We start from the raw sequence: 16,487 nt of genomic DNA on the forward strand, positions 1-16,487 counted from the left end.
CAGTGTGTTTTTACTCAATTTTTGCTTGGGTTTGTCTATGCTAACTTTACTCAGGCATGTAATATAGGTTTTAGCACTGAAACTATTACCAGGCAGGGAGCGTTAGCAGGGAGACAGTTCAGTGCCTGTTTTTTAAATGTGGGTTTTGTAATGCCTAGGTCAGAGCAAGAAAAAAAGTTAAAGCTTATGTAAATCCAATGCTGGCATTTATGTGGCTGTGTATAGGTGCTTCTATGTTGTAATTATAGATCATGTACTCTTTTTTTATGCTTTGGTACATTTTGCAGATCTGTGAAAGAATTTTTAGTAGCAGAAGCTTTGCAGAGAGGAAGAGAGAGATGATTTATTGCTGAAGAAGAGAAGAGGGTCCGAGAGGAGCAGGATTTGGCTTAGCTCAGGGGTCTGGAACCTTTTTGGCTGAGAGAGCCATAAACGCCACATATTTTAAAATGTAATTCCATGAGAGCCATACAATATGTTTAAAACTAAATACAAGTAAATGTGTGCATTTTATGTAAGATCACACTTTTAAAGTACAATAAGTCTCTGAAAATATTACACCAGGCCTTAAGACACCAATACATCTCCTATTAGGAAAACGGACCAAGTCAGGCTGCTATAGAGTCCTACACAGAAACTACACGCCAGCAGAAAACCTCACCTGAATCACGTGCTGTCCCTCACCTAACATAGAATAAAGAGACCAAAACGCATAACAAGAAGCATGCAGACAAAAACTGAATTGGAAACTGCAACAAGCCAGAGTCTCTGTATGCAGTGTAACAAAGGAAAAAAGAAACATCACACATCCTTATAAAACAAATCAAGAAATATAAAATCATCAGCAGTAAAACTGTACTAACAAAAAGAACATATTTCGAAACAGCTGATGAGTGGAATATCCAATAATTAAAAACTCATATAAAACATTTCCAGATACCAACAAAATATTTCAAAATAGCAGACACAAAGATCCAGTAATGAAAAATAATAAGGATACAAAAATTTTTTTGCTCTGCATACCTGGGAACGTTTGATATCCAGGTGTCCTGAGATTGTTCTGAATTAGTAGGAGGTGGGGTGGTTTGCTTGGAACTTTCTCCTCTCTCAGTCACATACCAGCGCTCTCTCTCACACTGGCTCTCAATGACACACCTATACACACATGCTCTCAGTCACTCACATATACAAATGTTTTTTCTCTCTCACTTATATAGGCTCTTAATTACACATTTACACACATGCTGTCTATCTTTTCACGCTTACACACACACAGGCTTTCAATCACATAAATACATGCTGTCTTTTTCTCTCACACACAGACTCTCATTCACATGCTTACAAACATGTCCTCTCTTTCTCTCATTTACACACAGGCTCTCAATCACATACTCACATGCTCCCTCACCTAAATCAGCTCTCAATCACACACAGACACACATGGTCTCTCTCTCTCATTTAAACACAGGCTCTCAATCACATACTCACATGCTCCCTCACCTAAATCAGCTCTCAATCACACAGACACACATGGTCTCTCTCTCTCATTTAAACACAGGCTCTCAATCACATACTCACATGCTCCATCACCTAACCCAGCTGTCAATCAGACACAGACACACATGATCTCTCTCTTACTTATACACACAGGCTCTTAATCATACATACACATGATCTCTCTCACACACAAAGGATCTCAATCATACACACATACTCTTTCAAACAAACAGGTTTTCAATTACAAACTTACACATACAGGTTCCCAATGGTAAACTTACATTCATGCTCTCTCTCTCACAGGCAGGATCTCAATCACAGACATACTCTCTTTCACATATACAGGCTCTCAATCATTCACATACATGCAATCTCTCACTCACACACACAGGATCTCAAACACACATGCTTGCTCGCTCATTCACTCTCTCTCTCCCCCTTCCCCCCCCCCCGGGAACTCGCGGCAGCAGCAGCCACCTCCCAACGCTAACCTCCTTCATTTTCAGCCCTCGCGGAGGCGAAGGCGGAGTCCCATCGGCCGCGGTTGAAGATTTTCATTTTCCTCCGAGCCGCGCTGCAGTCTTCTTCCCGTCGGACACTAGCGTGCCTGCGCGGGTCTTCCCGCGCAGGCACCCGATGTTCTCCACTTCCTCTTCCGGGCCGCGGGAAGAAGAGAGCACGCCGGTGCTCTCTTCTTCCCGCGGCCCGGAAGAGGAAGTGGAGAGCATCGGGTGCCTGCGCGGGAAGACCCGCGCAGGCACCCGATGACTCCAGCGCTGGCACCCGGCTGACACCCGATGACTCCCGCGCAGGCACCCGGATGACTCCAGTCGGCGTGCTCTCTTCTCCTCCCCCCCGCGGCCCGGAAGAGGAAGTGGTGAGCATCGGGTGCCTGCGCGGAAGAAGAGACCACGCTAGTGTGGTCTCTTCTTCCCGCGCAGGCACCCGATGCTCTCCACTTCCTCTTCCGGGCGGGGGAGGGGGGGGGAGGAGAAGAGAGCACGCCGGTGCCGCTGACTCCAGCTGTCCTGCCGCGTTCCGCCCGGGCTGACAGCATTTTAAGCCCGGGCGGCAGAGGACCGGGGAGCAGCTGGGTCAGCGGGGAACCGCAAAGTATGGCGACACTTGTCTGCGAGCCAGATGCAGCCCTCAAAAGAGCCATATCTGGCTCGCGAGCCATGGGTTCCCGACCCCTGGCTTAGCTGTTCGCAGAAGGGCATGCAGGCAGCAGATATTCTGCCTGAGGACAAACCTGATGGGGTTGCGGGAGACAGATGAGTGAGCTCCATGGCAATTCTTTCTCTCTACGAAGAAAGCAGAGATGCTTACCTGTAACAGGTGTTCTCCTAGTACAGCAGGATGCTAGTCCTCACACATGGGTAACATCATTGGATGGAGCTTGGCACCGAAAACTTATGTCAAAGTTTCTGGAACTTTGACTGTGCATACTGAGCAAGCCCAGCATGCCCTATACCAAGCATCCACACAGGGTTCCTCTTCAGTCTCGTAACATAGAATTACGATAAAAATTAAAACAAAAATAGGAGAACACCTCTTACAGGTAAGCAAATCTGCTTTCTCCTAGGATAAGCAAGATGGTAGCCCTAGCTACAGGCTGCTCTCCAACACAAAAGGGGACCAACAAGCACCAACCAGGTGCCAACGGGCACAACAACCACAGTGCTGTTGGTAACAGAGGGGAAGACAGCCTAAACCCAACCAATGGGCCCTAGGAGAGAGAGTTGGGTTCTACACCTCAAAGAGATTCCGAAGAACAAACTAGCCGAACCTACTTTCATGTTGGCTATCCCTATCCAGACAGTAGTGAGATGCGAATGTGTGCAGAGAACTTCACGTTGCAGCCAATCTCTGAAAGCCCTTAGCATTTACCTGATCGCCCAGAGCTCCAGGATGTTGATCTGATATCGTGCTTCCTGGGCAGACCATAGGCCCTGGGTGTGGAGCCTCTGTACATGAGCTCCCCAAACCAAGGTGGATGCATCCATGGTTAGGGCATTTTGGATAGGGAGATTTTGGAAAGATATTCCCTGTTCCAAAATTGAGAGAACCCGGTAGCAGGACAAAGAGTCCTGGAGAGACAGAATGACTCAGATGCGAGCTTGGAGGCTCTGCATGGCCTGGCACCACTACAACCTCAGGGTCCATTGGGTTCTGCGCATCTGTAAGCATGCCAAGGGAGTAATATGGACGGTTGTGGCCATGTGGCCCAACAGTCTCAACATGTGCTGAGCTGAAACCTGCTGGCTCTATTGAATCATTGCTGCTATGGATGCCAAGGTGACCGCCCTGGATCGCGGCAGGAAGGCTCTTGCGTGAGCTGTATCTAGAAGGGCTCCTATGAAGTCCCATCGAGTTGACAGGCTGAGAAGATATTTTGGGTAGTTGATGACAAACCCTAGTGACTCCAACACCCGGGTGGTCAAGCATAAAGACCATTCGGCCCCTGTCTGAGAGGTGCTCTTGATTAGCCAATCGTCCAAGTAAGGGAAAACATGCACTCCCAATCTGCAGAGGTGCGCCCCCACTATGGCCAGACATTTTGTAAAGATACATGGGGCCAACGCTAGTCCAAATGGCAACACTCTGTACTGGAAGTGCCATTTTCCCACCACAAATCTGAGATACTTTCTGTGACCTAGGAAGATCTCAATGTGAGTATATGTGTCCTATAAATCGAGAGAGTATAGCCAGTCCCCTTTTTTGCAAGAGGGGAATCAGGGGGCCCAGGGGAACCATCTTGAACTTTCTTTTTTGAGAAACTTGTTCAAGGCTCTCAGGTCTAGGATGGGATGGAGTCCAACTGTTCTCTTTGGAATCAGGAAGTACTGGGAGTAGAATCCCTGCCCTCTTTGCCTTGGTGGGACAAGTTTGACCGTTTTGGCCATTAAGAGGGCAGAGATATCCCATTGCAGAACCTCCTGATGCACTATTGGCCCCCAAATCAGGGATAGAGGGCAATTTAGCGGGACACTCAATAGGTTCAATTGGTACCGTTGATGGACGACGGATAGAACCCACTGGTCCAAGGTTATACTGGGCCACAGATCTGCAAAGAACCGTAGCCTGCCCTCAACCAGGGGGTGGGGGGGGGGGGGCCAGCATTATGGGTACATGTGGCTGGCTCATGCTCCCTAAGATCCAGTCAAAACCCTGTCCCAGGATTTGGCTGGGGAGCCAGTTGGGGCTTGGGAGCTCTCTGTTGCCTGGGACGGCCATGGAAGCTCACCCTCTGTGAACGGGAGCAAGGGGCCAGAGGATAGTACTTCCTCTGGCAGTAGAAAGACTTCCTTTGATCCTGCCTTGCAGACTTCCTGGCTGAGGAGGATGAGTCTGAAGTGCTGGTGGAGAGCTGCTGGAGGGTCTCATGGTGATCCCGTAACTGGGCCACCGTGTCCTTCACCTTCTTTCTGAAGAGATTCTCTCCTGTACATGGCAAGTCAGTGAGTCTTTCCTATACCTCCAGTCGGAGATCCGAGGCCCGCAGCCATGCCATTCTGAAGGTGCCAATTCCTGCTGCAGAGACTCTCAATGCTGTCTCGAAAACATTGTAGGTTGAACGAACCTTGTGTTTTCCACACTCCAGACCGTGATGCACCAGAGATAAGGAGTCTTGCTGCTTTTGAGGCATTCGCTCAGCCGCCTCTTGCACCTGCTTCCAGAGGTTATGTGAGAATTGGCTCATATAGAGCTGATAAGAGGAAATGCGAGCAATGAGCATAACTCCTTGGAATACCTTGTTCCCAAGAGCATCCATCGCTCTGTGATCCTTGCCAGGGGGCGCCGAGGCATGGGTCCGAGAGTGCTTGACCTTCCTGAGAGCAGATTCGACCATTATCAACTGGTGTGACAGCTGATGCTTTTGAATCCGGTAACCTGTTGGACGAGGTAAACCTCATCCAACTTCCTGTTGACAGGAGGTACCATGAAGAGGTGTTCCCAGATCCTCAGCAGAAACTCCTTAAAGATCTCGTGCACCAGGACTGCCATGATCTCTTTAGGAGCCTCCTCGAACTGGAGGATTTCCAGCATCTTGTGTCTGGAATTCTCCTCCGTCATTAAATGAAATGGGATGGCCTCAGCCATCACCCATACAAAACCTACAAAGGTCAAGTCCTACGGAGGAGATCTCCTTCACTCATCTGGAGGATGACGGTTCTGAAGGGAGACCTTCCGAGTCTTCAGAGGAGGATTCTGCAGTGTGTCCCACCAGGAGTCATAAGGGGCCTCATCCTCACTGTAGTCCACAGGGGCTGGGTGCTTGGCCTTTGTCTAGAGGCACGGGCACTGGTGGTACCAGTGCTGGCCACGGCAACGCAGTATGGAGTGCTGACCTCGGTGTCTCTGCCAGCCTCAATGGAGCTTCCTCCTCCTCGGAACCAGCAATGAGCACCATATCAGTCAGGGGAAGCATCAGCGCCCTCCCAGGAGCAGATGCCAACTAGATCGGTAACACACCAATAAGCATGTTGAGCCGTTCCTGCAGGGCGAGTGCCGGCATTGGCACCATTGGTGCCACCGGCTCAATGCCATGCAACACCCGCTCCACCACGAGCTAGACCCAGCTCCTCCTCGAACGTTGCCGAAGCCAAAACCAGCTGGGAGACAGGAGGGTTGACAAAATCTTTCTCGGGTCCCTGAGGTGGATTGGTGACTGGCACCAGTGGAAAAGTTTTCAAAGGCAATTTCTTAAAAAGAAGCCACCAGGTCACTTAACCACTAGGCGAAAGTTCCACGGAAGAAAAGAGACTTAAGAGGGACCCCGCATGGAAGCGTGGCATTGGGCATGCTCAGTATGTACAATCAAAGTTCCAGAAACTTTGACATAAGTTTTCTGTGCTGGGCTCCATCCGATGATGTCACCCATGTGTGAGGACTAGCATCCTGCTTATCCTAGGAGGAATCAAGGATGATATTGATCCTCTAATCGAGGGTGGACTTGCAATCATGTCAGGCTCAGTGTTCTTGGTCCACAGACATCCACACCACAGAGAAAATCTTTGGACCAAGGATGCTAGACCTGTGACACCCATGAAACACCAAGGCCCAGCATCCTTGGTCCAAAGACTTCCACCATGGTTTATTTACCTAGCGCAGGTTTTTAACGTGGGTCTCATTTGTATAATATTATCTTACTACATTGAGAGGGGCCGCTGGCTTTTAGCACGCGTGGTATTAAAAATTGTTGCAAAAAATTGCACTGTTGTGGCGTGGGTTTTATTACATCGGCCCCAGCGTATGTAATACTGTCCAAGGTAAACTGAGAAATAAATACAGGGATGCAACACATGGCTGAGATCAATCAGGAAGATTAGGTAAAGAGGTTCCCCATTTCAAAGAGCTCGCAATCTAAATAAACAGAAAAGGTGACACACCGATCAAAAAGCAACAGTAGGGTATAGTCACAGCAGCAGTAACCACAGTTAGCTCAGCAGGGATCAGGGAAATGACTATAAGTATCAGATGGGTGAACATCATAGAGAATCTTTAAATGGCTCCCCTTAAGAAATGTACCTTCAGGTGGGGCTTGACAGTGATGAGAGAGGGATCCTGATGTACTGCAAGGCGAAGGGGGAGTTTATAAGGAAAGGAAAAGGCTTGGAGGCAAGAAGGAGTACAAAAGGCAAAAAAAGGCAGAAAAGAGTAAAGTCTTTGAAGAGTACAGTGTGATGGTATAGGTGTAGGAAGAGGCAAGGGATGAGATATAGTAGAGATGCAAGCATTCACAGCACTGAAAGAAAGAAGAAATGTGAATTTAATAATATAGTGGGAGCCCCAGTTGGCTTGGTGATTGAAACCAGGGAGCTACAATGCCAGGGTGCATCTGGCGGGGGCAGGGGAAGAGGCTTAACCTCCTGGACCCTTGGTGCGGTCGTGGTCCCATTCACTCCAATTCACACTCACCACAATCTTCCTTGTCATTAGTCAGGGTTTCCTTAGTGAGGAGAAAAACGTCCAACCACTTGAAGTACTAGGTGGGAAAAAACAGGTAGTTCAAAGATGGTGTTCAAAATAAAGTTTACTTAAAGTTTGGAAATAAGAATCCAGGTCAATAAAAAAAAAATTATAAACAGCATCAGAAGAATCAAAAGAAAAACACTCATATTCTCTTGTCTATGGTAAATTCCCAAGATATTCTTCTGCCACCTGAAGCAGTGTCCACTTCTAGAATCGCTTGCCCTTGGAGGGCAGGGTAATCTCTTTGTAATTCGAGCATGAAACAAGGGCTGGAAAAGTGACAAAACTCCTTGTTCAAAAATAGATCTTCCAAGAGAGATAACTCCAAATAGTCTTATCAAAGTCTCAAAATCTCCAACTTCTGCTGTTGACTAGTCACAAAGACAAAAGATCTAGAACCCAGCCCTTTGAGATAAAAGGGGTTTGCCCTTCTCTCAGTAATGGTCCAAAATACAAGATACAAAAATCTTCCAGAATCTCCAAACTCTTCAACTCAACAACTCTCTTCTCTTGGTCAGTTCACTATCAAGCAGCAAAGACCACCTCTTGATCAATCCTTCTGGGGAGAGGCAATAACCATCAATTCCACAAACTCCTATACCTCTCAGACACAGCCCACAAAAAGATAGGGATAAAGTAAGGGGAGGACTCCAGAAATGCAAAATCCCCTCTTTAGATGTAAATGACAGGGAAAAATAGTTTCTACAGGATTCTTGCTGAGCCTGTGGCTCCACTGGCCTTTAATAACTGGGGCCACAGGTTTGATCCTTGTTACCCCTGACAGAGTAAGATATTTGCCACTGCTCTTTTATATGGATTGCAAGGTGAGGAGAGGGAGGTAAAGAGACTACATTGAGCTTCTAAGGACACTAGCGTAGGATGCATGGAGTGACCGCAGTTAAAAGCAGCACTTCATCAAGATGAGGAAGCCACATGTCTGGACAACAGCCTTGCTGGTTTTGATGGCTGTATGAAATTGTTAGAAGCATGGTGTTAACATGGAGGGAAACTTCAGTACTGGATTAAGTATCTGTCTTCTAAGCATCAAAGAGGAAAATAACAAGGCCTGAAATGGCCTACCACTGGAGGTGGTCAAGATCAGAACATTGACATATTTTGGGTATGTTTGAGACTGATATGGAGAGCAGTAGTAGGAAAGGGATTGAAGGATCAAGTAAAAGACAAGGGAGTGGGGAGAACTGATGTTAAACTGTGTATGAGTTTTGTATGCTTATCTAACCAATGTGGAAGAATCTCAACTAGGCATACTGGATGGGCTAATTTGATCTTTTTCTGCCATCATTTATTATGTTATTATGAGGGCAATATTCAGAAAATGCTAAGTGGCTCAATTTAGGGGACTAATTTAGGAGCCTATTTTCAACCAATTTTCATCCTTACTTTAATTTTAAGACCCTAAAATCAAAGTACCTAAATTTAGGCCAGCTATTGTTTTTCTGAAGTTTAGGCATCTAAATTAGGTGCTTAGCGAGGGAGAATTTTAATTTAGGATGATCTAAACACCTAATTCAAAATTAGGCATCTAGATCTTTTGAATATCAGCCTCATTGTTACTGTTAGAAGATTATAGCAGTCAAGGAGAAATAATCAGGATATGGATTAGCCTTTTAGTCATTGAAAGAGGAAAAAGGAGTGAATCTTGGTTATATTTTGGATAGTGAGATTTGCAAAGGCAGGAGGAGTTGAGAGATAAAGAGGAGTTGTAGATTGTAATGCCTAATCAATAGTCCTAGATTATCAGGAGGATAATTCTGCACTTCTTGACAGAAAAGCGGAAGAGAGATTAGGTCATCATTTATTTTCAGGCAGTAGGGGTTTATCTTGGTGAACATGACAGAGTCAGATAGAAGAAGGTCAGGATGACTTGGATATATCAAGGTGCCCCAAGGAGGAGATGCTATTACAGGTGAAAGAATGGACAATGCCTCCTAACGAATGACTGGAAAGAGGAATGAGGACAAGAACTGGCAAAGAGTTTGGAGGAAGTCGGATAGGTAAAGAGACAATAAGGAAGACACAGTGTAGTGTTAACTGGGGAGGTAGAAAGAGAAACAGAAGGGCAGAGATGTCAAGGCTGAGATGGTGAAGAAAGAAAAGGAGAAGATGTCAAAGGCAGTAGATACAAGAAGAGTAAGATGGAAGGTGTGGATTTGAGATCATTAGATACTCTGTTAGGGTCAATGGCATGTGCCATATGAAAGCTAAACTGGATGAGCTGGAGAGGGATGTCAGGCAACAGTAGGCCAACTATACTTATGGGCCAAATGTACTCAAGAGTTTTCCCCATTAGGTGTCTATGAGCAAAGTGCTTAGTATATCTAGTCGTACATGTTAAAGTATAGGGATTCCTTAGATTCTGCCACTAAATAATGTGGCCCCCTTATACAGGACATATTTTAGTTGCAAGGAAATGGTATGATCCATTCATAAGAGCACCCCTTTAGAAGGTTGCATTATGGATTGTGCTGTAAAACGGAATGCAGTAATCTAGAGTGAGTCAGTCTTTCTTCCTCTGCAGTCAGTATGTGCAGGGAGGGACACAGACAGCATGCAGTTGTTGTGTGTAGGGAAGCAGCTGCAAACCTATTTTCATCTCTCCAAATTGTTAAGGAAGGGAAAACAATTCTAAAGCTTTCCATTTCTATTTTCTTTGCAGTCCTAGGGTCGAGGACTGAGAATTGAGAGTGCTCAGTGTAGTGGAAGATAGGAATCTCTCCTTCCCTGAGAAAACAATTCTAGGGGTGAGAGCTACATCTGAGCACGAGAGGTCTATTTCTGGGATGCCAGAAAGGAACCTGGAACTCAGACAGCAGCCTGCTGTGATTTTGCCAAGGAAAAAGGTGCTTCTATACTGACTTCTCTAGTTTGTGTACACAATGGGCTAGATTTTAAAAGCCCTGCGCACATAAATCCTACCGGATTTACGTGCGCAGGGCACTCGCATGCCTGTTTTGCATAGGCCGCCAGCACGCGCAAAGCCCCGGCACGTGCGTAAGTCCTGGGGCTTCGTAAAAGGGGCGGGAGGGGGCGTGTCTGGGGGCGTGTCCGGGGTCAGGGGGCGATCCGGGGTGGGTCCGGGGGCATGGTGATAGTTCGGGGGCGGGCCGGGAGGGCGGTCCGGAGTCCCCTGGCACTGCGGCCTGTGCCGGGGGATGCTGAGGTGGCGCGAGCAAGTTACGCCTGCTTCCAGCAGGCGTAACTTGCACAACAAAAGGTAGGGGGGGGGATTTAGGTAGGGCTGGGGGGTGGGGTAGATAGGGGAAGGGAGGGGAAGGGAGGGGAAGGTGGGGGGACGCGGAGGGAACGGAGGCAGGCTGCGTAGCTCGGCGTACGTAGGCTGCCGATTTTGCGCAGCCTTGCACGTGCCGACCCCGGATTTTATAAGATACGCGCGGCTACACGCGTATCTTATACAATCCGGTGTACTTTTGTTCGCGCGCGCGTATGTTTTTAAGATCTACCTCAATGCCAACAGGCACTACATGCCAGGGGAGAAAAGACTTGATGTCCACTCAATGTATGTAAAAGGAGGAAGAAAGGAACATAAACTTTCCTGCTGAGAAGCAGAGTGCAGCCATGGATAACAGGTACCAAGGGGTATCCTAAGAGATATAAGAATTCCCAAAACCTGCCCACAGGAGAAGCTGCAATAGAGAAGCAAGGAGATCCTGTTGGTGTTGTTGGTGAATGTTAGAAGGAAGATACAGATTCATCACCAAGTAGACATATTGGGCCGGATTTTAAAAGGGTTACGTGCATAAGGTACGCGCATAACCCTTTTAAAAAACCCCTGCGCGAGCCGAGCCTATTTTGCCACGGGACGAGCGTGAGTCCCGGGGCTTGCAAAAAGGGGCGGTCGGGGGCATGGCCAGGGGCTTGGTTTCAGATCGGGGGCGTGTTTGGGGGCGTGTGGGCGGTCCGGGGGCATGGCCGAGATCCCCGACACAGTGGCCTGTGTTGGGGCCTGCTGCGCCGGTGCGCGTAAGTTACTACTGCCCGGAGGCTGTAGTAACTTTTCAGATAAAGGTGGGGGGGGGGGGGGGGGGGGCTCCAGATAGGGCCGGGAGGGTGGGTTAGGTAGGGGAAGGGAGGGGAAGGTGCAGGGGTGTAGAAGGAAAGTTCCCTCCGAGGCCGCTCCGATTTCGAAGTGGCCTCGGAGGGAATGGGCAGTGCGCACAGGGCTTGGCACGCGCAAGTTGCACAAATGTGCACCCCCCCTTGCGCGCGCCAACCCTGGATTTTATAAGATATGCGCGGCTACGCGCGCGCTGTCTTTTAAAATGTACCCCATTGTTTACCACAGTAGTTTTATTGCAGTAAACCTTTCAACAATTACATCATCCTGTATGTGGAGACTGTAATTCAAATCCAAGAGAATAAATCTTCAGGATCCCCCATCTCAGAACAAATCTACACCTGGAGCCCCTTCTTCAGAATGAGGACATGAAAGGGGGTTACACAAGTAAATATACTTAAAAAACAATTATATGCATGTTACAGCATCGCCTTTAGTACTACAAAGTTTGTCTTTACCTAGAAATACGTATAAGTAATTTATTCTACCTGAATGCTAATAATTCACAAACCATGGCACGTTAGAAAAAGAATAAGAAAGAGAACAAGTCTCTGATGAAAATTACATTTTTCATTCATAGCTCTCTATTTGCAAAATGTTGGCTAGAACCCTACGATACACACCTAATATGCTAAAGTTAAAGAATCATACCCGCACCAGCTTTTCTGAGTCTCCTCTCCACTTGCTCACGATGGTAGACGCTGAAATGTTAAAAAATGTTGTGTTGCATTCAGTGGCAACAGCCTTGGCAAGCAATGTCTTTCCAGTACCTACAACAGTGAGATCCAGAGTTTGTTAAAAATATAAATATCTATTGTATATTCAACAGTAAAAGAGAAATTATAATTGTAATTAAGTTTAATTTTACTGTGTAATTCTTTAAACTTCAAACAGTAAACCCCATCCACTTAATCTTCCAAAAATTCATAGCAATCCTGCATGTGTCAGGGAAGACTACTGGTCATTGGGGCAACAGCGTGCATCCTGCTACAGCTCCTCAAAAGGTATTAGTAATCTTCCAGGGCTCTTAGCCCTGCACACCGTAAGTACCTACTTAATAAGCAATATACAACACTTCAGGATATGAATTACACTGGAATTAAGGAACTAAGGGGGTCATTCTCTAACGCTTTCACACGCGAAAAGTCCCTTTTCACGTGCGATAGCTAGCTCGGGGCGGAGTCGGCCCCGAAAGAGGAGGAGTCAGGGCGGCACCAGGGCCGACGCTGCGGACACATCGCTGGCGGTGAAAGGTAAGATTCCTTATCACCGCCAGTTTCGCGCCGAATAACTACACCATAAAAGCCGGCAGCAATCGAACCCCAGAAGTGCAATCACTGCTGGCTATCGCAGGACTGCCCACCCCCGTTACCGCCGGATTCTCTAAGGTCTGTGACCTTAGAGAATCCAGGCCTAAATGTGGTAGAAGACATCCAACTTCACTTCATGCCTCAAAATGCACTTTTAGATGAATTTATTATCAAAACACTATCGTACTCTTTATATCAGCAAAGCTGAGAAACTATCTTACCTGGTGGCCCGTAAAGCAATAATCCTTTCCAAGGGGAAAGTATTCCAGTAAACAGCTGTGGATACTGGGAAAAACAAAAAAGTCACTTAAAAAACAAAGTATAAATTATAAAAATACTATTTCCCATGTCGTTCAGTGTAAACATGGAATCTTATACAGAAAAGCATAGTGCATTCTAATGTATATGATTATTACTGCAGAGAAAAACTAGAAGTCATTTATAAAACAACATTTGATATTTTCTTAAAGGAAAACTCCCTGCTATTCAAGCACCAGGCACGTGCATGTAGAAAATAGGATAATTAACTCTTAATGGAATGGAGTAAGGCTAAATTATCAATTTTCTCAATAGAGAAAGGAGAATAGTGGAGTGCCACAGAGATCTGTCCTGGAACCAGTGCATTTTTACAACACTGTACTCATCCAGAATCTATAAATCTTTCACTTATGAAGAAGCAGTCCCACATTGCTTCGGCTCATTTCTGAATGGCCATACTCAGTCTGTAATGTTGGGTAATTTTCTATCTCAATTCCATTCCCTTAAATGTGGGTTACCTCAAGGGTCAGTGATCTCCCCATTACTTTTCAATCTATATTTATGACCTCACTGAACTTGAATTTCAGCTCTTTTGTTATATGGATAATATCCTGCTGGTCATTCTCTGTATTAAGGCTCCAAGTAATCCTTCTATTAATAAACGCATGAATGAAATCTGGGACTAGCTTTCAAGGAATAATGTTTGTTTAAATCCTAATAAAACAGAAGTTCTGTGGCTTGGCTATTCCCCCAGTGAATTTCTGAAAATCTCTTTTGTCTTTAGAGGGGTAATTATTATCTAGGAATTCTATATGTAGTCTTGGAATTAAATGCGGGTTTAAAACTGGATAAATATATAACCAATATTTCAAAAAGTACTTTTTTCATGCTGAACATAAGAACATAACATATGCCATACTGGGTCAGACCAAGGATCCATCAAGCCCAGTATCCTGTTTCCAACAGTGGCTAATCCAAGTCACAAGTACCTGGCAAGTACCCAAAAATTAAATAAATCCCATGCTACTAATGCCAGCAACAGTGGTTATTCCCTATTGATTAACAACAGTTTATGGACTTCTCCTCCAGGAACTTATCCAAACCTTTTTTAAACCCAGCTACACTAACTTCCTTAACCACATCCTCTGGTAATGAATTCCAGAGCTTAAATGTGCGTTGAGTGAAAAATAATTCAATACATTAAATAAAATCATTTCTATTTAAACACTAATGATTTTTTTTCAGTAATCCAGGCAGTGATTATGAGTTGACTGAATAACTGTAATAACCTATTTGAAGATCTTCCTAATAGATCTATTTGACATCTCCATCTTAATCAATATTTGGGCACCAGAATTCTTTCTGGCACCATTTTAAGAGAACATATCAGTTTTGTATTATCTGCCTTACAATGGCTCCCTGTTTTTTGGTGTATTCAGTATATACAGCTGGCTCACTAAACAATGTCATCACACTGGTCAACACCTGGAACACCAATCCAAGAAAACCATAATTGCAGTCACTCCAATGAAGATCACTGGCACAGAAAACTTTAAACCCACCCCCTGGTGCAAACTAGAACTGAAGGAATAGCAAAATTGCTTACCTTGTAATAGGTGTTATCCCAGGACAGCAGGATGTAGTCCTCACATATGGGTGACGTCACTGACGGAGCCCTATTGCAGGAAAACTTTCTGTCAAAGTTTCTAGAAACTTTTGACTGGCCCTGTGAGGCCACTGAGCATGCCCAGCATGCCATGATATTCTCTGCCACAGGAGTCTCTCTCTAGTCTCATATGTAGCAATAAGCGTTAGCAAAAAGAAAATAATAAAACATAAGAGACCCAAATCCGCAGGGTGGCGGGTGGGTTTCGTGAGGACTACATCCTGCTGTCCTGAGATAACACCTATTACAAGATAAGCAATTTTGCTTTATCCCAGGACAAGCAGGATGCTAGTCCTCACATATGGGTGATTAGCAAGCTAGAGGCTGAGTCATTTTGTAGTGAAGCAACAGTGAAGTATTGTTGGTGAAAATGAGGCAGCCGAAGATCACAGCAGGTTGGATGTAGAAGGAGTTGGGATTAAACTGGAAACAAGTTCTTTAAGACAGATTATCCATATGCTGAATCTTGTCGTCCTTGTTTGTCCAAACAGTAATGAGCTGCAAGGTGTGAAGAGAACTCCATGATGCTGCTTTACATATGTCAAGGATTGGCACTGAACGATAGTGTGCTACTGAGGTTGACATTGCCCTTACTGAATCTGCCTTTACTTGCCCTTGGAGAGGAAGGCCTGTTTTTTCATAGCAAAACTGTATGCAATTTACTAGCCAATTGGATAGAGTATATTTAACCACTGCTTTACCTGGTTTGTTTGGATCATAAGATACAAAGAGCTGAGTGGATTTCTGGTGGACTGCAGTGCAGTCTAAGTAAAATGCCAGTGCGAGTTTACAGTCCAAGGTATGCAAGGCCCGTTCTCCTTGGTGAGAATGAGGTCTTGGAAATAATGTGGGTAAAACTATGGATTGGTTCAAGTGGATTTCCATAACTACCTTGGGGAGAAATTTTGGATGTGTACGGAGAGCCACTCTGTCATGTAGGAATTTTGTGTATGGTGAGTACGAGACAAGTGCTAGTAACTCACTAACTCTTCTAGCTGATGTAATGGCTATGAGAAAGATAGTCTTCCATGTGAGAAATTTAACAACACAGGAATTCATGGGTTCGAAAGGAGAATGCATGAGTCTTGTTAAGACCAGATTCAGGTCCCATTCTGTGACTGGTGGCCGAATTGGTCATTTAAGTTGAGTTAAACCTCTTATAAACCTGCTGACAAGCGGTTGTATGGATAATGGTGCATCTCTCATCTTGTTATGGTAAGCTGAGATTGCACATAAATGTACTCCAACAGACGAAGTCTGGAGACCAGAGTCTGAAAGATGGCATCAGTAGTCTAATAGAGAAGTTGTAGGGCAGAAGAAGGGATAAATACTCTTTTGCCTGTACCACAAAGTAAACCTTTTCCATTTCGAAGAATAGTTCTTTCGTTTTGAAGGTTTACGTGACGCTATAAGCACTTGAGATACATTGGTTGAAAGACTGAGTGGTTGTAAAATCAAGCTTTCAACATTCATGCTGTCAGGGATAGGGATTGAAGGTTGGGATGGCGCAACTGACCCTGATCCTGAGTTATGAGAGTGGGAGCTACACCCAGGCGAATTGTATCTCTGATCGAGAGGTCTAGAAGTGTGGGAAACCATACTTGTCGAGGCCAATATGGGGCTATGAGTATCATGGACCCCCTTGTCCTGTTGCAGCTTCACTAAAGTTTTGGTTATGAGCGGT

The 16,487-nt window shown here is 45.6% G+C and overlaps 1 protein-coding gene across 2 annotated transcripts in view; it reads right to left on the reverse strand.

Moving 5' to 3' along the window:
* Positions 1–16,487, reverse strand: part of KATNAL2 (katanin catalytic subunit A1 like 2) — a 296,579-nt gene that overhangs the window by 93,474 nt on the left and 186,618 nt on the right. Inside the window, exons 10-11 of one of the 2 annotated variants that reach the window (XM_029580510.1) lie at positions 13,101–13,164; positions 12,227–12,339 (exon numbers count right to left, since the gene is read on the reverse strand). In XM_029580510.1, coding sequence (XP_029436370.1) covers positions 12,227–12,339; positions 13,101–13,164 — 177 coding nt within the window. Of the gene's footprint in view, positions 1–12,220; positions 12,340–13,100; positions 13,165–16,487 lie in introns of both variants that reach the window. The other variant, XM_029580502.1, reaches the window with a different exon arrangement.

Source organism: Rhinatrema bivittatum, chromosome 1, assembly GCF_901001135.1.
Source record: "Rhinatrema bivittatum chromosome 1, aRhiBiv1.1, whole genome shotgun sequence".
Taxonomy (NCBI): domain Eukaryota; kingdom Metazoa; phylum Chordata; class Amphibia; order Gymnophiona; family Rhinatrematidae; genus Rhinatrema; species Rhinatrema bivittatum.